The following is a 23,946-nucleotide window of genomic DNA, read 5'->3' as shown; positions in this document are numbered from 1 at the left end:
CATTTGGAAAGTAATTCTGTGGCTGTAAAGTATTTTGGGAAGCTCTGAGGAAGTGAAAAAAGGTGTAGAAGTTTTATTTTCCCGAGCCTCTGATTTTCCTGCTCAACATAATCTTGTTCTTCCTGTGGCTCTACATAAAGAAAAACAATTGTGACTTTAGCTCTGATCCTTCGAAAGCCTTGTTCATTTCTGCCAGTGTGTGATTATTGTGATTGTTCATTTTGTGAGTTCTCCCATTAAATTTGAACTTTTCTCATGTCCTTGTTCTTTTTCATGAATGCGATGACCTTTCAACTTGTATATTTGTCTCTGTCTCATTTTCCTGCTCTTTCGCACACACGCAGTTACCCTTTACCCTCTTGGCTTTCCTGTATCCCTCTGAGGTTTGTGTAGTTCCCACATGTCCCCGTTCTCTCTCATGCCCTTAAAAGCACTCAGAGGCAACAAGTCAGCATTATGGAAGGCCAGCCATATTTTGATCCCAACAGAATTGCCAGTCTCTAAGGATTATCCTGGATTTTCCAGGAGCCAGAACCTGACTCCAGGATTCTGCTGCAGACAAACATTCCTGAAGGACAGGTTTGACATTGGGAAAAAAAATCAGCATGTATTTTTTTTAAATTCTTTGTTTATGCAATGTAAAGATGGGAGCAAGTTTCTTTTGATGGACATTTTCACCCAATTGGCTGTGCAAAGGTAGAGAGCACTGGGAGAGTGAACATGGCAACTGAACAATGGGGTGGGAGTGGTTGGGGGGGGTGTTATGTGGTTAAAACCTACAGGAATATGTCTAACCAGATCTGGCAACTTGCATACAAGGGGAAAAAAGCTGTCATCCTATATCATAGAGAGAGGATGTTCAGCCCCTTGAATCTATGTTGGATCTCAGAGCAATTCCATCCATCCTCTCTCCCATTTATTCCCAAGTCATCTATTCTGCATCACATGCCCATCAGCCCCACTTTGCTTCTCCTACCAGCTATGACCACTGAGGGATTATTTGTACTAATCTATTAACCTGGAAACTGCATCTGTAACACTGGTGGGAACCCAAGTGATCGCAGCAAGAACTTGCAGACTCCACATAGACAGCACTGGAGGTGGGGATCGAACCTGCTTCACTGGAGCTGGGAGGCAGCAGCACGATGTGCAGGGCCATCGTGCCCTCTCACCTTGCTCCTTTGACCCTGTGTCCCGTGATTAGGTTAGGACTAAGTTGGGGTGCGGTTCGGAAGGGCCCACTACACGCAGTATCACTAGATAAATAAATAAACTCCCAACGCTTACCACACAGACCACACACTCTAGTTTGCCATTTAGAAGTTACAATTGTCGCCCAAAAGTTGAAAATAATCAAAGTGTAATGCGGATTGAAAAAAATTGTCCCTCATGTGAATATGAATCTCATTCTTTTATGTGTCTGACTTTTGAACCGGAGAAACCTTTATTGAAAATGCCTCACTGTAATGTGGAGCCTCACGCCTGAAGTCCTGGGGTTGGGTTTTAGATAGATAGATATACTTTATTGATCCCGAGGGAAATTGGGTTTCATTTAGGGATGCTGTGTATGGGAGAGGGAGCTTTCAGCAAGGGAACACAGTACAATCGTTGTAAATCAACCTGACATTATTGCCTCTGATCAGAATTTAGCACCTATTGCCTATCTCTTTGTCTCCCTGTGTAACTCCCTACATTGAATGTCTATACTCTATGTAAGAGGGTCATTATTATTTGTGGCTGAGTGTGTATTCCTCCTTTCGTGTTTTTAAACACAGGGTTTTGGAGTACTGAAAGTGAGATTACAGGGGAAGGAGATAACATCCTTGGTTCAGGACATGGAAACTACTGTTGAGGTAAAAGGAAGAAAGGAAGAATTGGAAGCTGGGGAGTGAAAGGTAGCTTCAGATGTAGTGCTGATCGACAACCAAGAGCGAGATGAGAGTCGTGACTGGAAGCGTGGGGAGGGCATTGAGGCCCTCTGTTCTTCGGGGTCAACCATACATTTTGCATCCCAGCTGTCTATGTGATGCACAAGCCGGTGCAGTTCGATATGGAGAACAAGCTGGTGTCCATGTAGCAAGGTCCCCCTCTCCATGCAGCTGTTGAACCCAAAGGAGCGGCAGTTTGGCTCCAGCAGTGTTGCAGGAGTTGCTGGTCAGCGTTAAACTCAATGTAGGACTGCCTACTCCAGCTCCAGATTTTTACCTCAGGGTTTGCTCCTGACGCCTTCCCCATGAGTGGGTATAGCTGCAAGGCATCTGAGATTTGGGAAAAGAAACTTCCTTCGAGATAAGCTGCCAACCACGGCTGACGAGCCCCATCTGACCAAAGTGACTGATTTTAAGGCGCCAGTAACCCACCTTGGCCCCTTCCCTTGTCAGTAGAAATGGTTCCACTGGGCTTAGTAATAGGTAGAGGGAGCTATTCCCCATTACAACCCCCAGCTAACAACCTTAAGGAACCATAGGGAGAACACAGGCTATGATAACTTGGGAGTTGTGGGATTGCAATTAATTTCACTAAGGGTTCTTGACTATGGTGGAAAAGAATCTACTTTTGTGGGAAAAAAGGGACAGGGGAACTTGATGCTGAGATACATCCTAGGGTGCACTGGAACACATCATCAGTGATGTAACCTGGGGTCATCAGGTGTTTTAGGTCAGACACCCTCGCCCAGGCGACCCAGCCAGGATTGATCAGGCCCTGGCTTATGTCCAAATAGCGTTGGTCCACGGATCACACCTTTTAGTCCGTAGCCATCTGGAGGCTCTCTTAGCACCCTCTGTGGTGGTCATGGTGGCCCCTTCTCTTTGTAGCCCCAGTTATACCAAAGAGAGGGCAGGTTCTGCAGAGAGAGCAGCTGGCAAATACTTCAGTTACTTCAATAATGGTAGAGATAAAGATAGAGCAGAGCACAAAGAGAGGAAGGAATTTCTGAAGAACAGTGCCTATAAAAAGTATTCACCCCTCTTGGAAGTTTTCATGCTTTATTGTTTTACAACATTGAATCACAGTGGATTTAATTTGGTGTTTTTGACACTGATCGACAGAAAAAGACTCTTTCATGTCAAAGTGAAAACAGCTCTCTACCAAGTGACCTAAATTAATTACAAATATAAAACACAAAATAATTGATTACATAAGTATTCACTTTCTTCAAATCAGTATTTAGTAGATGCAACTTTGGCAGCAATTACAGCCTTGAGTCTGTGTGGATAGGTCTCTATCAGCTTTGCACGTCTGCACACTGCAATATTTCCTTGTTCTTCTTTACAAAAACTGCTCAAGCTCTGTCAGATTGCTTGGAGATTATAAGTGAACAGCCCTTTTCAATTCCAGCCACAAATTCTCAATTGGATTGAGGTCTGGACTCTGACTTGGCCACTCCAGGACATTAACTTTGTTGGTTTTAAGCCATTCCTGTGTAGCTTTGGCTTTATGTTTGGGGTCATTGTCTTCTCCCAAGTCACAGTTCTCTTTCAGACTGCATCAGGTTTTCCTCCAGGATTTCCCTGTATTTTGCTGCGTTCATTTTACCCTCTTTCAGGGCCTGCTGCAGTGAAACATCCCCACAGCATGATCCAGTCACCACCATGCTTCACAGTAGGGATGCTACGTTTTTGATGATGTGCGGTGTTTGGTCTGATGGCCAAAAAAGCTCAGTTTTGGTTCCAGCTGACCTCAGAGTCTCCTACATGCCTTCTGGCAAACTCTAGCCAAGATTTCATGTGTTTTTTTCACAACAGTGGCTTTCTCTTTGCCACTCTCCCATTGAGCTCTGACTGGTGAAGTACCCAGGTTGTTGTAGGTGCATTCTCTCACACCTCAGCCACTGAAGCTGGTAACACCTCCAGAGATGTCGTAGGTCTCTTGGTGGCCTCCCTCACTAGTCCCCTTCTTCCACTGCCACTCAATTTTTGAAGGCAGCCTGCTCTAGGCAGATTTACACCTGTGCCATATTCTTTCCATTTCTTAATGATTGACTTAACTGCACTCCAAGGGATATTCACTGACTTGGAAATTTTCTTGTATCCATCTTCTGACTTATGCTTTTCAATAACTTTTTGCGAAGTTACTTGGAGTGTTCTTTTGTCTTCATGGAGTAGTTTTTGCCAGGATATTGGCTCACCAGCAGTTAGACCTTCCAGATACAGGTGTCCTTTTACTACAATCAATTGAAACACCTTGACGGCATACGGGTCTCCTAAAACAGGTCTTCATTTAACTAATTACATGACTTCTGAAACCAAATGGTTGCACCAGTGATGATTTGGTGTGTCATATTAAAGGGGGGTGAATACTTATGCAATCAATTACTTTGTGTTTTATATTTGTAATTAATTTAGAACACTTTGTAGAGATCTGTTTTCACTTTGACACAAAATAGTCTTTTTTCTGTTGATCAATGTCAAAAAAGCGAAATTAAATCCACTGTGATTCAATGTTGTAAAACAATAAAACATGAAAGCTTCCGGGGGTGGGGGAGGGTGAATACTTTTTATAGGCAGAGTATGTTTTGATCTATCAAGAAAGGAGGTATTGTTGAGTTTAGTTTGGGAAATAGAGAGCACAAAATCAACCATAGATCAGTGGAAGAGCAGTTGGGGAATAGAAGTTCATTATAGCTCAAGGTTTAAATTAGTAATGGGTAAGGATGAGGACAAATTTGAAATGAAATATCTTAATTGGCAGAGACAATTTCTGGTTCCAGTACAATTTTAACTAAGTATTTCTTAGAAATCACAAATTGTTGCAGTAGAACTTAATCTGACAATTTCTGATTCCAGACCTCTTTCCATTTCACTTCAAGGGGATGGAAAGAGATCTGGGACCAGAAATTGTCAGAGAAATTTGTAAAGCTACAATTTGTGATTTCTAAGGAGGAGATGTATCACATGCATGCTAGGATATTCCCAAAAGGGGAAGGTACAAGCCGAAGCCAGTGCTCCACAGATGAAAAGGAAGATTGGAAATATGATGAATCAAAAAAACCTGAGGCATATAACACATGTCAAATCAATAATTCATGTGAGAACCAGGCTGAATATAAAAAGCTGAATGGGAAAATGAAAAAGATTAAGTAAGAGAAAGAGCGAATATCAGTGGAGCAGTTGATGTGAAAAGGAATGCAAAATGTTGTTAAAGGCAAGTAACTTTTTGTTTTTTTTTCACACTGTTTGCCTGCCCTGTTTGTGCAGTCTGTCATTTGATTCTATTATGATTATTGGATTTATTGAGTATGCCCGCAAGAAAATGAACCTCAGAGTTGAATATGGTGACATATATGTACTTTGATAATAAATTTACTTTGAACTTTGTAAGCTAGTTTAGGTAATCAGAAATCAACAATGTCATCTCTGCATAGAGGTGAAGGGTATGTGGGAATAATTAATATTTAAATTAGTCTTCACCAAGAATGAGGACAATCACTTGTGTCTCCATCTATCCTATTCCCCACAGACCTGCAAATTAATTTTTAGTGCCCATTAAATTCCTCTTTGAAGGCTTCATTGACTTTTTCCACCATTAGTGATTTCCAAATCTGAACATCCTCCATTTAGGAAAAAATGCTTTTCTCTACATTCCCACCTCAATATCTTTTACCTATCACTGCAAACATGTTCATTGGTCCTTGAACCATTTAGAAATAGATACAACACTCCATTTGTGACTTTACCAAGAGTTTATGTAGATTCAACATAATCCCCTTGCTCTTGTACCCTCTGCCTCAGTTCACCAAGCTCAAGATTCCATATACTTTACTAACCTTTCTCTCAATCTGTCATTTCATTTTACACACCAGGACCTGTTCCTTCACATCTACGGTACTGTGCAAAAGTCAAAAGCTAGGGTGCCTAAGACTTTTACACAGTACTGTATTTTTCAAGGTGGAGAAGAGAGCAAGTTTGTAAATCTGGTGGGAGTAAATGATGTTGGGAATGGCAAGGGTGGACTGCCACGTGAGGAGTGTGTGACAGAGGGTAGAGGAATTCCTGGGGTGGGGAGATCGGCCGGGGGGAGATGATGTGGGTGCAGACATACCCAGCCCTGAAAGGTCATTTGATTCCAAACGATTGGTTTACCGCTCACTACATAATGACTCTCTACGTAAGAGTGCTTCCTGCTCCCTCCCCTCTCCCTTCCTCTTTTTCCAACCATGATTCCCCTCTTCCTGCCCCCTTCTCACTTTCAGTCCACAAATGGAGACCCATATCAGAATCAGGTTTTTCACTCACGATTGTCATGAAATTTGTTTTTTTTGCGGCAGTAGTACAGTGCAATACATAAAATTACTACACGACTGTGCTAAAGTATTAAGCATCCTAGCTACAGTATATACAGAGGTGCTAGAAAGTTTGTGAACTGTAGAATTTTCTTCATTTCTAAAATGTGTAGGTCCTAAAATCAGATAAAGAGAACCCAATTAGGTAAATAACACAAAAATATTATACTAATTCATTTTTATTGAGAAAAATTATCCAATATTACATGTATTTGTTGGAAAAAGTATGTGAACCTTTGTTTTCAGTAACTGGTGTGACCCACCTGTACAGCGATAACTTTAACCAAACATTTCCGGGAACTGTTGATCAGTACTGCACATTGCCTTGGAGGAATTTTAGGCCATCCCTCCTGACAAAACTGCTTCAATTCTGAGATGTTGGTGGGCTTCCTTGCATGAACTGCTTGCTTCAGGTCCTTCCACAACATTTTTATAGGATTAAGGTCAGGACTTTGACTCAGCCATTCCAAAACACAAATTTTCTTCTTTTCAATCCATTCTGTTGATGATTTACTCTTGTCTTTTGGATCATTGTCTTGTTGCATTATCCAACTTCTATTAAGCTTCAGGTGATGGACCGGTAGCCTGACGTTTTCCTGTGAAATGTCTCAATACGATTTTGAATTCATTGTTCCCTCAACAATTGCCAGTTGTCCATGCCCTGAGGCAGCAAAGCAGTTCTAAACCATGATGCTCCTTCCATCATGTTTCACAGTTGGGATGACACTTCAGTGTTGGTGTCCAGTGCCCTCTTACCTCCAAACATAGCAATGTGCATTTCTGCCAAAGAGTTCAACTTTTGTCTCATCTGTCCACAGAATATTATCCCAGAAGTGTTGTGGACCATCCAGGTAGTCTTTTGCAAACTTGAGATGTGTAGCAATTTTTTTTTTGGAGAGCAGTTCCTTCCATGAACACCAATACCATTCTTGTTCAGTGGTTTTCTTATAGTGGACACAGAAACAGAGACTTTAGAAAGTTCTAGAGATTTCAGCCGGTCTTTTGCTGTTACTCTTGGGTTCTTTTTCACCTCCTTCAGCACTGCACACTGTGCTCTTGGTGTGAACTTTGCAGGACGCCCACTTCTAGGGAGAGTAGGAACAGTACTGAGTTTCCTCCATTTGTAGACAATTTCTCTTACTGTGCACTGATGAACACTCAGAACTTTAGAAATGGTTTTTTGTAGCCTTTTCCAGCTTCATGCATCTCTACAATTCTTCTTCTAAGGTTCTCTGAAACTTATTTTGATTGGGACAAGGCGCACATAAACAGATCCTTCTTGGGAAGAGCAGGCTCTGCCAGTATCTGACTTTGTGTGTCTTTTTTTGTTGGGCAGGGCACCACTACAACCCACACCTCCAATCTCATCTCATTGATTGGAATACCTGACTCCAAATAGCTTTTGTAGAAGGCATTATCGCAGAGGTTCACATACTTTTTCCAACAAAAACATGTAATATTGGATTATTTTCTCAATAAATAAATGAACAAATATAATGTTTTGTGTTATTTATTTAATTGGGTTCACTTAATCTAGTTTTAGGACTTACTTGAAGATTGGATCACATTTTAGATCATATTTATGCTGGAATAGACAAAATTCTACAGGGTTCACAAACTTTCTAGCACCACTGCACATGCCTAAGACTTTTGCTTTATTCTGCATGCCATCTTGTCTATGTGGTCTTTCACACCTTTTCTGCACAAATGTATCACTTCACCTCTCTCCCTGTTAAATTTAATTTGCACCATATATGATCAATCTGCCCATGTATATGGATTTTAGCAAGAAGGCATTGTAGTGTATATGAATTTTAGCAAGGCATTTGATAAGGTACCCCATGCAAGGCTTATTGAGAAAGTAAGGAGGCATGGGATCCAAGGGGACATTGCTTTGTGGATCCAGATCTGGCTTGCCCGCAGAAAGCAAAGGGTGGTTGTAGATGGGTCATATTCTGCATGGAGGTTGGTGACCAGTGGTGTGCCTCAGGGATCTGTTCTGGGACCCCTACTCTTTGTGATTTTTATAAATGACCTGGATGAGGAAGTGGAGGGATGGGTTAGTAAATTTGCTGATGACACAAAGGTTAGGGGTGTTGTGGATAGTGTGGAGGGCTGTCAGAGGTTACAATGGGACATTGATAGGATGCAGAACTGGGCTGAGAAGTGGCAGATGGCATTCAACCCAGATAATTATGAGGTGGTACATTTTTGTAGGTCAAATATGATGGCAGAATATAGCATTAATGGTAAGACTCTTGGCAGTGTGGAATATTAGAGGGATCTTGGGGTTCGAGTCCATGGGACACTCAAAGCAGCTACGCAGGTTGACTCTGTGGTTAAGAAGGCATACGGTGCATTGGCCTTCATCAATCGTGGTACACAAGGAAATCTGCAGATGCTGGAATTTCAAGCAACACACCTGACGAAGGGTCTCAGCCCGAAACATCGACTGTACCTCTTCCAATAGATGCTGCCTGGCCTGCTGCGTTCACCAGCAATTTTTATGTGTGTTGCTATCAATTGTGGGACTGAGTTTAAGAGCAGAGAAGTAATGTTGCAGCTATATAGGACCCTGGTCAGACCCCACTTGGAGTACTGTGCTCAATTCTTGTCGCCTCACTACAGGAAGGACATGGAAACCATAGACAGGGTGCAGAGGAGATTTACAAGGATGTTGCCTGGATTGGGGAGCATGCCTTATGAGAATAGGTTGAGTGAACTTGGCCTTTTCTCCGATGGAGGATAAGAGGTGACCTGATAGAGGTATATAAGATAATGAGAGGCATTGATTGTGTGGATAGTCAGAGGCATTTCCCCAGGGCTGAAATGGCTAGCACGAGAGGACACAGTTTTCAGGTGCTTGGAAGTAGGTACAGAGGAGATGTCGGGGTAAGTTTTTTACACAGAGAGTGGTAAGTGTGTGGAATGACTGCTGGCGACGATGGTGGAGGCGGAAACGATAGGGTCTTTTAAGAGACTCCTGGATGGCTACATGGAGCTTAGAAAAATAGAGGGCTATGGGTAAAGCCTAGGTAGTTCTAAGGTAGGGACATGTTTGGAACAGCTTTGTGGGCCGAAGGGCCTGTATTGTGCTGTAGATTTTCTATGTTTCTATGTTATCTAGGCCCCCATCATCTGTTAGTGCCAGCAGGGTGGATCTGTCACAGTTCAACAATGAAAAGTTGACAGGCTTTAACAGTAAAACAGGAGATGGCTTGGGTACGGTTGACACCCATTCCCATGGGGAACAAAGAAAGAACAATCAAATCCCGAGCTCCCTGAATAATAAAAGAAAAGCAGAAGAAATGTTGTATACAGCAAGTGTCAGGTTGTAAATACAAGTGAGTAACAGTGGAGTTTACATTTAACATTGGAGACTTGGGGGGGGGGGGTGCAAAAAGATTACCTGTTACTGTAAATGGGAATCCAAATGTCTTCCATGGACATATAAATAATAGTAGCAAATAGAGGAGTGGGCTTATTAAGGATAAAATTGAGAACTTGACATAGATGCTGAGGGATCTAAATATATTCCTCGCATCATTCTTCACCAGGGAAAAAGTAATAGTGAAGGAGGAGATGGCTGAGAAAGGATGGAAGTTTCTGTCAGCAATTTTGTAGAAAAATGATTCTAATTAAGACCAGATAGCTTGAATTTGTAAAGGACAAAAGGTATTTAATTAATTTGGTGGAATTGTTTGATGAGATAACAGACGGAACTAACGAGGGTAATGCAGTTGTTGATAAGGTGCCATGTTCCAGGCTTAGAGCAAAGCTGAAGCACGAAGCACAAATGGGATGTTGATATAATGTATGTAATGTTTGCTGATCAATCTAGACTTGGGGAAGCAATGAACAATTTGCTAAGTAACAGGCAAGAAAAGGTTGTGATGAACGGTTGTATTTTGGAGTGGAGGGAGATGAACAGTGGCATTCCCCGGGGATTTGCTAGATTTTATTAATCTTTGTTAATGACCATGACTTACGGTTGTAAGACTCAATTTCTCAGTTTGTAGATGAGTATTATAAACTGTTACGGGTAATGATAGATTGTGGCAGTCTATATCCTGGTCGATTGAACAGGTAGATCCGTGGTGGATAGAGGCTGATACAGAGAAATGTCTAGTGATATCTTTTGTTAGGAGACTCTGTACTTAAAGTGACTTTAAGTATCATAAGATGGCGGAAAAAGGGCCAATAACATCATGAAGGATCCCACCTACACTGCTCGTGGACTGACTGTCCCACTCCCATCAGGGAGGAGGCTATGTAGCATCCACGCCAGGACCACCAGACTCAAAAACAGTTACTTTCCCTAAGCAGTAAGGCTGATCAACACCTCCACCCACTAACCCACCCCTCCACGCCCTCAACTTTATCATTGCCTGTCAGTCACCTTAAGTATAGACTCCCCTGTGCCTAGTGTCACTTTATGGACATAAATCAATCTATGTATATAAGCTATCTTATGTATATTTATGCAACACACACAAAATGCTGGAGGAACTCAGCAGGCTAGGCAGCATCCATGAAAAAGAGCACAGTCGACGTTTCAGGCCGAGGCCCTTCATCAGGACTGGAGAAGGAGATGAGGAGTCAGAGTGAAAAGTGGGGGGGAAGGGAGGAAGAACTCAGTGTGATAGGTGAAACCGGGAGGGGGAGAGTTTGGGGGGGGTGAAGTAAAGAGTCTCGCTCCCATTCAGAACCCAAACAGTCCTTCCAGGTGAGGTGACACTTCACCTGTGAGTCTGTTGGGGTCATCTACTCTATCCGGTGCTCCCAGTGTGGCCTCCTGTATATCAGGGATACTCAACGCAGATTGGGAGACGGCTTCCCTGAGCATCTGTGCTCTGTCCACCAGAAGAAGTGGGGTCTCCCAGTGGCCACCTATTTCCTATTTTATTTTGACTTCCCACTCTCATTCTGACACGTCCATCCATGGCCTCCTCCACTGTGGCCACGAGGCCACACTCAGTTGGAGGAGCAACACCTTATATTCTGTCTGGGTAGCCTCCAACCTGATGGCATGAACATCGATTTCTTGAACTTCCAGTAATGCCCCCCCTTCACCATTCCCCATTCCCACTTCCCTCTCTCAAATTATCTCCTTACCTGCCCATTATTTCACTTTGGTGCTCCTCCCCCTTTTCTTTCTTCCATGGCCTTCCGTCCTCTCCTAACAGATTCCCCCTTCTCCAGCCCTGTATCTCTTTCACCAATCAACTTCCCAGCTCTCTACTCCACCCCCCTCCCGATTTCACCATCACCTTGTCGCTCTTCCGCCCCTCCCCCCACCACCTTACTCCGACTCCTCATTTTCTTTTCCCAGTCCTGATGAAGGGTTTCGGCCCGAAACATTGACTGTACCCTTTTTCATAGATGCTGCCTGGCCTGCTGAGTTCCTCCAGCATTTTGTGTGCGTTACTTGGATTTCCAGCATCTGCAGATTTTCTCTCGTTTATAGAAATTTACTGTGTTTTTTAAAAAATATATTATTGTGTTCTGAATCTTACTGTGTTCCTTTCTGTGCTGCATTGGATCTGGAGTAACAATTATTTCATTCTCCTTTACACTTGTGTACTGGAAAAGACATTAAACAATCTTGAATCTTGAATTAGAGACTGTGACTGTTTTCTTTGGAGTAGAGAAGACTGGGGTAGATTTGATGGAATTTTATGAAATGATGAACGGGTTGGACAGTGATATGAGGGGAAACAATTTTACAGAAGATGTGAATTGGATCTGGAATACACCTTCTGCAGATGTAGTGGTGGCAGCTTTGACCGTGCCATTCAAGAAGGAATTGGAAAGAACTATAAGACTATGGAGAAAAGACCAGTGGGTGCAACTAGGGGACTAATCTAGTAGGGAATCAACACTGATCTGATGGGCCAAATGGCCTCCTTACATGTTGTAATCAGCAAATGATTTTGTGACTCCACGATGTTCCATTTGACTGAACACAGTAGCAAGTCCCACCAACACTTGGTAACATTTTGCATTTACAAATAAACAGACAAACTGTGCCGGAGGTTTGGTAACACTGACTGTGTGCCGGAAACATTTAAAGAATTCTGTCTGGGATTGTGCCTTTTGAGATCTTCAGCACAAAGTAAATAAAACTTGCACTCACGCCTTTTGAAAGATGTCTGTTGATGTCTGGCAGTGTCTCCTATTCAGATGGTGACCCTCTGACTGTCTGGCCAGTGGTTTATTGACAATCTGTTCATCTTGAGTGTTGAGTGTTGTTCTCGTTGATTGCTGCTCTGCATGTTTTTGGGGAATATTGCTTATTACTTATTTACAATTAACAGCAAAAAAAGATTATTGATGAGGCAACTGAGTTATTTCTTTAAGCCTCAAGGCTCGTGGGTTAATGCTTTTGAGTTGGTGGAATGAGGCATTGCACGTTGATGGAAAGCTCATTACCAAGAATGAAATAAAATGATGTTGCTGCCTTATGTTGGGTCGTTTGTACCCAAGCTTTTGATGGGTACCAGGGATACGTTGTACATTAATCACTGCCGTGTGTACGGTGGCACAGCCAGTCGAGCCTTGCTATCCCAGTGACCTGCGTCCACTCCTGACCTCTGGTTCTAATTTGTGCAGAGTTCGCATGTTCTCCCGGTGGTCGTGTTCTTTTCTTCTGAGTGGGCCAAGGCTCTCATTCTGTATTATATGTCATTATGACTTGATGTAAGACGGAGTCAGTGGTGACCAGTGGCCTAGAAAGCCTGTAAAGTGGAGAGGGTCCTCTCTCCCTCTGGGCGTCTATCTGGAAACCACAGGAAGAGACAGGCTTGTACTTTGGCTGTGTATCCCAGAGGTGTTACCAATGAAGCAATTCTCGTGAGGAACTGATTTATGGATGGGAAAATCCCACCAACAGCAGTTCTGTCGTGAGACAAGCAAATGTTTTTGAGTGGGGGTAGAGCAGAAACGATGGCCTGATCTCCCAGTTCCCTTCTAAAGAGCCTGCTGCTTGGATCAGGATGGCCCAAGTTGGAACAGAGTTCTGTGAGAAGCAGATTTAAGTAAATCAGCAGCAACATGTGGTGGAAAGCTCCTGGGTGAACTCAGCAGGCCAAGGGATGTTCTCTATTTCAGGTTCGGAGTCAGCATCAGGACGGAGAGTGGGGAGGGGAGATGACCAGTGTCCGAGTGGTTCCACCCATTGCCCATCTTCTATCTCCTGGCTCTTTCCCTCTACATTCTCAGCGCAATATAGAGACTCGACTTGAAATGTTGACCATCCTTTTGACTACAGAGATGCTGTTTGATCCCTGACTTCTTCCAGCAGTTTGTCTTTTGCTCCTGACTCCAGCACCTGAATCTCTTCTCTCCCCCGCAATAAGATGTGTTATTTTCCCTTTTCCCTCTCTCACCTTATCTCCTTACCTGCCCATCACCTCCCACTGGTGCTCCTCTCCCTTTTCTTTCTTCCATGGCCTTCTGTCCTCTCCTGTCAGATTCCCCCTTCTCCAGCCAATCAACTTCCCAGCTCTTTACTTCACCCACACCCCCCCTCAGTCTCACCTTGTGTTTCTTCCTCCCCTCCCCCCACCTTCTAACCCTGACTCTCATTAAAGGGTCTCGGCCTGAAATGTCAACTGTACTCTTTTCCATAGATGCTGCCTGGCCTGCTGAGTTCCTCCAGCATTTTGCATACGTTGCTTGTATTTATACAGCCTCCCTAACACAGCAGACTCTTCACCTAAAATTGTTCAAGTGAAAAATGACTCCAGCCCACATAAGGAGTTCATAGTTCTGTCAAAGATTTTGTAGTAACTGTAAAGCTAAGGGCACTTTCATTCTGAAGACGTGACTGTCAGAGATGAGCATTGAAAATTGATGATGCCCAAGTGGCTGAACTTGAGGTGCACAAATACCTGGGTCATTTGTTGGGCTGCAGTTGGTTACAGGCCGTCCCCAGGTTACGAATGCCAGACATACAAATGAGCATCTAAGGCAACAGTGGTACGGATTTGTCACACAAGACAAAGGAGCAGAAGTAGGCCATTCGGCCCATCGAGTCTGCTCCGCCAGTCTACCATGAGCTGCACTATTCTCCCATCTAGTTCCAATTTCCGGTTTTTTCCCCATATCCCCTGATACCCTGACTAATTAGATACCTATCAATCTCCTCCTTAAACACCCTCAATGATCGGGCCTCCACAGCTGTATGTGGCAACAAATTCCATAACTCCACGATCCTCTGGCTAAAAAAATTTCTCCTCATCTGTTTTAAATGGATACCCTCTAATTCCAAGACTGTGGCCTCTTGTCCTGGACTCACCCACCAAGGGAAACAGCCTTTCCACATCTACTCTGTCCAACCCTTTCAAGATTCGAAATGTTTCTATGAGATCCCCTCTCATTCTTCTACACTCGAATGAATACAGTCCAAGAGCCAACAAGCACTCCTCATATGTTAGCCCCTGCATTCCAGGAATCATCCTTGTAAATCTTCTCTGAGCTCTCTCCAACATTTGAACATCCCTTCTAAGATAGGGGGCCCAAAACTGCACACAGTATTCCAAATGAGGTCTCACCAGTGCCCAATGTCAATGGCTACAGGGCTGCAGCTCTTTGGCGGGGTTTCCTGATGGCTACCATTTCAATTCAACTTCCCATTCCCATTCTTACATGTCTACACATGGCTTCGATGTTGTCATTTAAAGTTAAATTGGATAGCTATATGGACAGAAAAGGAATGGAGGGTTATGGGCTGAGTGCAGGTCGGTGGGACCAGGTGAGAGTAAGAGTTCGGCATGGACTAGAAGGGCCGAGATGGCCTGTTTCCGTGCTGTAATTGTTATATATTATATGAACACTCCTGACTTACAAACTTTTACGATAATGAACAGTTCGCAGGAACTGATAACCTGTACAGAAGGTAGAAACAAGGAAGGCCATGGAAGCATTTGACATGAGGATAAGTATTTAAATATTCATCATTTTAAATCTTTCTGAGTCTGCTTTCAAAGCTAAAAGTTCAAAATAAATTTATTGTGAAAGTATATATATGTCACCATATCTATTTACTTGTGGGAATTAACAGTAGATACAAAGAATCACAATAGAATCAATAAAAATCTACACACAAGGATTGGCACACAATCATTGTACAAAAGAAGATAAATTGTGCAAAAAACCCCCCAAATAATATTAATAATAAATAATATTGAGAATAAGAGTTATAGAGTCCTTGAAGGTGAGTTCATGGGTTGTAGTGAGCTGAGTGAAGTTAGCCACGCTGATTCAGGAGCCTGATGGTTGAAAGGTAATAACTGTCCCTGAACTATGACACATCAACACAAAACCAGTTGGAGTGTCTTGGTGGTGCATTGCCTGACATAAGCAAGGATTGGCAACACGTTGGTGCTGTGTCACCGACATTTCTGAGCAGTTTACAAATGTCTCTAAGCAAAGCTACAAGTTTGTTTTATTTGTTGTTACTTTAGGAAAGTCGTTTGAGATCACCTACATCCGACTGAAGTTTCACACCAGCAGGCCGGAGAGTTTTGCCATTTACAAGAGGACGAGGGAGGACGCCCCCTGGACTCCCTACCAGTTTTACAGTGCTTCGTGCCGTCAAACGTACGGCACCTCTACCGGGGTCTTTCTCCATCCAGGGGATGAAGAGCGAGTACCATTCTGCACTGAGGAGTTCAGCGACATCTCCCCTCTGACTGGAGGGAATGTGGCCTTCTCCACCTTGGAAGGGAGACCCAGCGCTTACAGTTTTGACAACAGCCCTGTGCTGCAGGTAATCAAAGCCTTGGCCCACCTGGCCTCAAGGGATGTCTTCATTATAATTCTCTTGCCAGCTTAAATGTCGGTGGGTAGCCCTGAGTCAGATGATTTTTGGTTTGTGTCCCATTCCAGAGATCATAGCCATATAACCTAGGCTTGGTGATGATCTGATGTCAGTCCTGCAGCAGTACCGTAATTCAGGCTTTGCAGATCTTTGGATGAGATATCAAACTGCCAGGTAGCTGTAATCAATCTCATTATGGTGCTTTTAAAAGGAGCTATAAGCCATTGCTCAATGTCCTGGCCAAAATTTATCCTTCCACAACAGAGAAGAAATAAGACCATAAGGAACAGAAGCAGAATTAGGCCATTTGGCCCGTCAGGTCTGCTCAGTCATTCTATCATGGCTGATCCATTTCCCTCCCAACCCCATTCCCCTACCTTTTCCCCATAACCTTTCATATCCTCATTTATCAAGAATTTCTGCCTTAAATATACCCAATGATCTAGCCTCCACAGCCGTCTGTGGCAACAAATTCCACAGATTTGCCTCCCTCTGGCTGAAGGAAATCTTCCGGATCTCCATTCTAAATGGACGTTGTGCCCTCTGGTCCTAGACTCCCCCACTATAGGAAACATCCTCTCCACATCCACTCTATCTGTGCCCTCTGGTCCTAGACTCCCCCACTATAGGAAACATCCTCTCCACCTCTATCTAGGCCTTTCAACATCTGATAGATTTCAATGAGATTCCACCCCCCCTGCATTCTTCTAAATTCCACTGAGTACAGGCCCAGAGCCATCAAACGCTCCTCATATGATAAACCTTTCATTCCCAGAATCTCTCTTGTGAACCTCCTTTGAACCCTCTGCAATATCAGCACATCATCTCTTAGATAAGCAGCCTGAAACTGCTCACTCCAAGTGAGGCCTCACCAGTGCTTTATAACACTAAATCCTTGCTTTTATAGTCTAATCCTCTTGAAACGAATGCTAAAGTTTCATTTGCCTTCTCCACCACCAATTCAGCCTGCAAGTTAACCTTTAGGGAACTCTGCATGAGTACTCCCAAGTCCCTTTGCAGCTCAGATTTTTGAATTTTATCCCATTTATATCATAGAGCATAGCACTGTATGCAGCCTTCGGCCCACAATGTTGTGCAGACATCTTATACTCCAAGATCAATCTTGGCCAGTGGTGTAGTGGCATCCGCACCGGACTACGAGGTGAGTCGTCCTGGGTTCGAATCCGGTCGGCTCCTTGAACGCTTTCCATCCATTTTAGCATCGAGCTGGCAACTCGGCCTCATAAAAAAACAGGCAAATGCTAAACAATGGCAAGGCTGCCGCCCGATGTGCCAGGAGGCTCAGAAAGGGGCAACAACAAGATCAATCTAACCTGTCCTTTCCCTCTGACATAGCCCTCCATTTTCCTCTCATCCATCTGTCTATCTGAGAGTGCATTAAATCTTCCTAATACATCTGCCTCTACCACTGCCCCGGCAGTGTATTCCTGACTGTTTATTACCTTGGTGTCTGTGGGAGTTCGCACAAGGAAATTGGTTGCTGTGTTTCCAGTAAAAGTACTTCATTGTCTGCGGTGTTTATTGGGACTTGAGAGAAACTTTTTACTGTTTTTGCAGAGTGCACTGTGTAACGAGGAACCAATAATGCTGGGGATTGAGATGGCTGCTATTTTGAGACCTCAGTGTTGGCATCATCATCCACTCCTTATAGTTGATACCAACGGGATGTATTTCCGAGAGTATAAAGTACTCTACAGTACAATATGTATACTTCTCCCTGGATGTTACAATTTATATGCAAATAGATATGCAAAGAATGAACTCTGCTCTCTCGATAGATTACTGCCAAATAGATACTGTATGAGTTAAATTATACATGTGCATGGAGACACACACACATACACACGTATTTTGTATGTGTGTGAGAGAGAAGTTGGGTTGATTTCCCCTGCCTGGCCCTTTCATCTCTAATAAAGCAGTCTATTCTGCTTCTGAAAAGCATCCTATAAAGCACACTATAAGCCTTCTCATTTCCTCTGCCTCTCAGATTGAAGTTTGCCAATTAGTGGGAGATTTGGGATAATTCTTCCTGCAGACGTGTGGGAATTTATCTTGAGATTGCCTCGAGTTATGGCACCACATTAAAGCCCTTTGTCCAAGATGAGATGCTGATTACTTTCAAAGATGCACTTCAGACAGGAGAGATGGGCAGTAATTAAGGTCAGATTCCCCTCTGCCTCTTGACCCTCCTCTCCTTCAAGATCACAGCACTGGCTCCCTTCCGGAACTTGTAAGGAGACCGTTGCAGAGCGGATGCTCAGTCAGGACTGACCTGCACGCTCCTCCCCAAAACTGCCGCTGCAATTACTTTATGACAAGCTCACATAGATTGCGAAAGAGAAGCAGATGTGGCATTTCCTCCGTGTTTGTGAGAAAAGGAACTGCATCCCCCAGACTGTTCTGTGCGTCATATTTCCACGCCAGTGTGGTCTTCTTCAGGAGTAATGGCAAACCAGTTTCCTACTGAGTGGGAAGCGGAGATGTCCAAACCTGAGCAACCTTGGCCAACCTCCCCTCACAGATGAAGGACACTGCAGTTCATTGTTTGCTGTTCTTCTGCCTCAGTTGATGGAGGTTGTGTGTTAAGTACTTCACGAGACACTTCAGCACATAATCCAAGCTGGGACTCCGGTGCCAGTGTGTGGTGAAGTCTGAATCTAAGACCCAACCTGTCCCTAAGGTAAAATATCTTAAGGCCAGTGTATCATGAAGATGCAAGGACTTTTCCTGTCTATACATTAACAAAGCAGATCGTTCAGTCATTATCATAGTAATGTTTGTAATACCCAAGCGTACAAGTAGGCAGCCATGTTTCTTACATTATACGATTACATTACATTACATTAGTTACTTCAATGACTGTAAAATGCTCTGAGACTGGCCAAGTTCTGAAATATCCTTTATGCTTCTTTTCATGTCACTCCACAGTCTAACCTCTCCTTATCACTGTCACGTTCCCCTGCTCTATAAATCTCTTAGACAATGGTTCTTCTTGGACTGTGGACTTTTGCTCACCCTTGTATTTAATTGGTGCACCATTGGCAGCTACCTAAACCAGCAATATATAACTTTTATTGAGGAGAATGCCAATAAACAATCCCAATCACTCCTGAGAACCTCTCGCATGAAATGCTTAATTTCAGTCTCACATAACCATACTTTGATACTTCAAGTTCAAGTTCATGAAGACATGACTAACAGCTTCAATTACAACCAAACTTCAACAGGCCAAGTGTGGTCATCTCCAAGTTCAAAGGAAATTTATTATCAAAGTGCATATATATCGCCATATACCGTACAGTACAACCCTGAAAATCGTTTTCTTGTGGGGGTACTCAATAAATCCAATAACCATTATAGAATCAATGAAAGAACTCACCCACAGACAATCAGTGTGCAAAAGACAACAAATTGTGCAACTACAGAAGAAAAAAAACTAATAATAGTAAATAAGCAATAAATATCAAAAGCATAAGATAAAGAGGCCTTGAAAGTAAGTTCAAACAACAGGAATTCTGCAGATGCTGGAAATTCAAGCAACACACATCAAAGTTGCTGGTGAACGCAGCAGGCCAAGCAGCATCTATAGGAAGAGGCGCAGTCGACGTTTCAGGCCGAGACCCTTCGTCAGGACTAACTGAAGGAAAATCTCTTCTTTACTATCTCTTCCTTCAGTTAGTCCTGACGAAGCGTCTCGGCCTGAAACGTCGACTGCGCCTCTTCCTATAGATGCTGCTTGGCCCGCTGCATTCACCAGCAACTTTGATGTGTGTTGCTTGAAAGTAAGTTCATGGGTTGTGGGAAGAGTTCAGTGATGGGGGCAAGTGAAGTTGGGTGAAGTAATCCCATTTGGTCCAGGAGTAATCACTGTTCCTAATCCTGGTGATGTGAGTCCTGAGGCTCCTGTAGCTTCTTCCCAATGGCAGCTGTGACTTGGGTGGTGGGGATCCCGAATCATGGGTGCTGCTTTTCTGAAACTGCACTCCATGTAGATGTGCTCAATGTCTGGGGAGGGCTTTACCCATGATGGATTGGGCCGTATCCATTAATTTTTGTAGGATTTTCCATTCAATTTTTGTTTTTGCCGTGTGCCTGCGCCTGTGTGAGTTTGTGCATGTGCGTCTGCGTGTCTGCGCGTCCGCGATGATGCCTTTTTCATAGCTTTTACAAGGCGCGGAGCGAGAGAGAGAGATTATGTGTGGCGCGCCATACCTCACACGGACATTTTCGCGGTATTTTCCCTTTATTTTATGAGGTTGAGTTGCGATCTCTGGCACGGATGGAAAGCGTACTCGGGAGCGGACCCGACTAGTTTCGAACCCGGGAACCTCTGCTCCTGGGAAGGCATTGGTGTTTCCATATCAGGCTGTGATGCAGCCGGTCAATATACTCTCCACCACACATCTATAGAAGTTTGTCAAAATTTTAGATGTCCTGCCAAATCTTCACAAACTTCTAAGGAAGTAGATGCGCTGCCGTGCTTTCTTTGTAATCACACTTACGTGCTGGGCCCAGGACAGCTCCTCTGAAATATTAATATTGAGGAATTTAAAGTTGCTGACCCGCTCCACCTCTGATCTCTGATGAGGACTGGCTCAAGGACCTTCGGTTTCCTCCTCCTGAAGTCAGTAATCAGCATGTAAAATAAAAAGAATGATATTTGATTTCTGAACCTTTAGCAGGACTCAGTAATTGCCTGGATCTTGTATCCTACTTGTTTCTTGTTTTTTTTTAATCGATCTTTAAGCTGTTTACTGTTTACAACTTCAACACTCCTTTGCAAAGCGTACTAGCTAAGATGTATTTTTTACTCTAATTTATTTAGTGTTTTCTCCGTTTTCTCTCATTAGCTCCTCCACAAATCACTTGTTCCAATTCTTATTCTTCACTAAATAGTTAACATTTAGGAGAAGGATAATTTCTGTTCCATTTAGTTGCAATTATAAGTCCAAAATATGTTTTTTTAAAATTTAGAAATACAGCATTGTACAGACCCTTCCGGCTCACGAGCCCTGCCTCCCAGTTACACCCACATGATCTGTTAAACTACTAGCCTGTATGTCTTTGGAATGTTTCAGGAAACCAGAGCCCCCAGAGGAAACCCATGTAGTGACAGGAAGAAGGTAAAAACTCCTTATAGAGAGCAGCGGAATTGAACCCTTGTTGCTGGCACTTGGACTGCTAACTGTTCCGTTGCCATGTTCTCCAACCGCCAGCAGAACTTACAACACTTCAGAGGAAAGAAAGTGTCCCACATTTAGTTGCAAGTTTCACTTCATCGCCTGCTGCCCTCTGTTGCCTCCACCTGTCACCTCCCAGCCTCCGTCGCGATTCTCATTCCTCCCTCCTCAATCTGCTTACCAGCACTTCATCTGGTTACTAGCTCTTGCTCCATCCCTTCCCCTCACCCCGTTGCCCCATAGCCTTCAATTCCCCGATCTTTCAAAAAACCTGCCTTCTTTCAGTCTAATGATGAGTCTCGACTGGAAACGTCGATTGTCCATTTCCCTTTACAGGTGCTGCCAGTCCTGCTGAGATCTTCTGGCAGCTTGTTCTTTGCTCTGTGTTCCAGTAATTATTGTCTCTTGCACCTCCAAGAAAATGCCCTTCCTCTTTTCAGCTGCTGAGTCACAAGATCACAAGAAAATAGGCAGAGGAGGAGGCCTCCACACCATTGAAGCCTGCTCTGCCCTTCACTCTGATCATGGCTGATCTGGCCTCAATTCCTCCTCTATGCCAGGTCCACACAACATTCAATTCCTCAGTCTTTCTCAGATCTATCTATCTCCGTTTTAAATAGAATATATCAAATGATTTAGACTCCACGACCCCGGGAGCAGAGGATTCCTGAGATGTGTTATCCTCTCAGAGAAGAAATTTTGATAAACTTTAAATGACTGCCCTCGTAGTTATAGCTCCTTGTTTGTGACTCTCCAGCTAATGAAAACATCTCAACATCTACACTATCAAGGAATAATAAAGGTAAATAGTAAACAGTTGAAGGCCAGGAACTGATCCCTTGTGAACTCCACTCATTATATTTATTCCCTCCAACCTGAAAAGGATGACTTATTCCAACTTTTTACTTTCTGTTTTCATTAAACACTGTCACACATGCTCCAATGTCTTGACTTCTTCATTAATGCACCAAGTGCATTGATGACGTCACTGTGTCCAGGACCATCACTAAACGTGCTAACCAGAAGCCATGGATGACCGCGAAGGTGCGTGCGCTGCTGAGGACCCGTGACTCCGCCCTCAGAGCAGGCGACAAGGCAGCCCTAACAACAGCGAGGGCCAAACTGTCCCAGGCCATCAGCGAGGCAAAGCGTGCACACGCCCAGCGAGTCCACAGCCACTTCCAGGACAGCGGCGACACGCGGTCTATGTGGAAGGGCATTCAGGACATCACCAACTACAGGACAACATCATCTGCCTGTGCTGGTGATGCCTCCCTCCCAGATGCGCTGAACAACTTCTATGCTCGTTTCGAGGCGGAAAATGACGTGGTGGTGAGGAAGACCACTCCCCTTCTCACTGACCGAGTGCTGTGTCTTACCATGGCCGATGTGAGGAGAACTCTATGCAGGGTCAACCCACGGAAGGCTGCTGGACCAGACAATATTCTTGGCAGAGTGCTCAGAGGATGTGCAAACCAGCTGGCAGATGTTCTCACTGACATCTTCAACATCTCCCTGAGCAGCACCATCATTCCTACGTGCTTCAAGGCCGCCACCATCGTCCCCGTGCCGAAGGAGTCTTCAGTGTCCTGCCTCAATGACTACTGTCCCGTTGCACTCACGTCCATCATCATGAAATGTTTGGAGAAGCTCGTCATGAGGCACATCAAGACCCTGCTGCCCCCCTCACTGGACCCTCTGCAGTTTGCGTACCGTCCCAACTGTTCAACAGACAATGAAATTGCCATCACCCTCCACCTGGCCCTAACCCACCTGGACAAAAAAGACCCGTACGTTCGAATGCTGTTCATAGACTTCAGTTCAGCATTCAACACAATCATCCCTCAGAAACTGATTGGAAAGCTGAGCCTACTGGGCCTGAACACCTCCCTCTGCAACTGGATCCTAGACTTCCTGACTGGGAGACCTCAGTCAGTCCGGATTGGAAGCAGCATCTCCAACACCATCACACTGAGCATGGGGGCTCCCCAGGGCTGTGTGCCCAGTCCACTGCTGTTCACTCTGCTGACCACGACTGTGCAGCAATACGCGGCTCGAATCACATCATCAAGTTCGCTGATGACACGACCATGGTGGGTCTCATCAGCAAGAACGACGAGTCAGCGTACAGAGAGGAGGTGCAGCGGCTAACGGACTGGTGCAGAGCCAACAACCTGTCTCTGAATGTGAACAAAACAAAAGAGATGGTTGTTGACTTCAGGAGAGCACGGAGCGACCAGTCTCTGCTGAACGTTGACAGCTCCCTCGTAGAGATCGTTAAGAGCACCAAATTTCCTGGTGTTCACCTGGCGGAGAATCTCACCTGGTCCCTCAACACCAGCTCCATAGCCAAGAAAGCCCAGCAGCATCTCTACTTTCTGCAAAGGCTGAGAAAAGTCCATCTCCCACCCGCCCCCCCATCCTCACCACATTCTATAGAGGTTGTATCGAGAGCATCCTGAGCAGCTGCATCACTGCCTGGTTCGGGAATTGCACCGTCTCAGATTGCAAGACCCTGCAGCGGATAGTGAGGTCAGCTGAGAAGATCATCGGGGTCTCTCTTCCCGCTGTTAAAGACATTTACACCACACGCTGCATCCGCAAAGTTAACAGCATTGTGAAGGACCCCATGCACCCCT

The 23,946-nt window shown here is 44.2% G+C and overlaps 1 protein-coding gene across 1 annotated transcript in view; it reads left to right on the top strand.

Moving 5' to 3' along the window:
* LOC134359871 (laminin subunit gamma-1-like) overlaps positions 1-23,946 on the top strand; it is a 201,041-nt gene that overhangs the window by 31,873 nt on the left and 145,222 nt on the right. The window contains exon 2 of the mRNA XM_063073647.1: positions 15,751-16,055. Coding sequence (XP_062929717.1) covers positions 15,751-16,055 — 305 coding nt within the window. The remainder of the gene's footprint in view (positions 1-15,750; positions 16,056-23,946) is intronic.

This window comes from Mobula hypostoma, chromosome 21 (genome assembly GCF_963921235.1).
Source record: "Mobula hypostoma chromosome 21, sMobHyp1.1, whole genome shotgun sequence".
Lineage (NCBI taxonomy): Eukaryota > Metazoa > Chordata > Chondrichthyes > Myliobatiformes > Myliobatidae > Mobula > Mobula hypostoma.
Note: the sequence above shows the minus strand (reverse complement) of the source record. Positions and strands in the feature narration are given on the sequence as shown.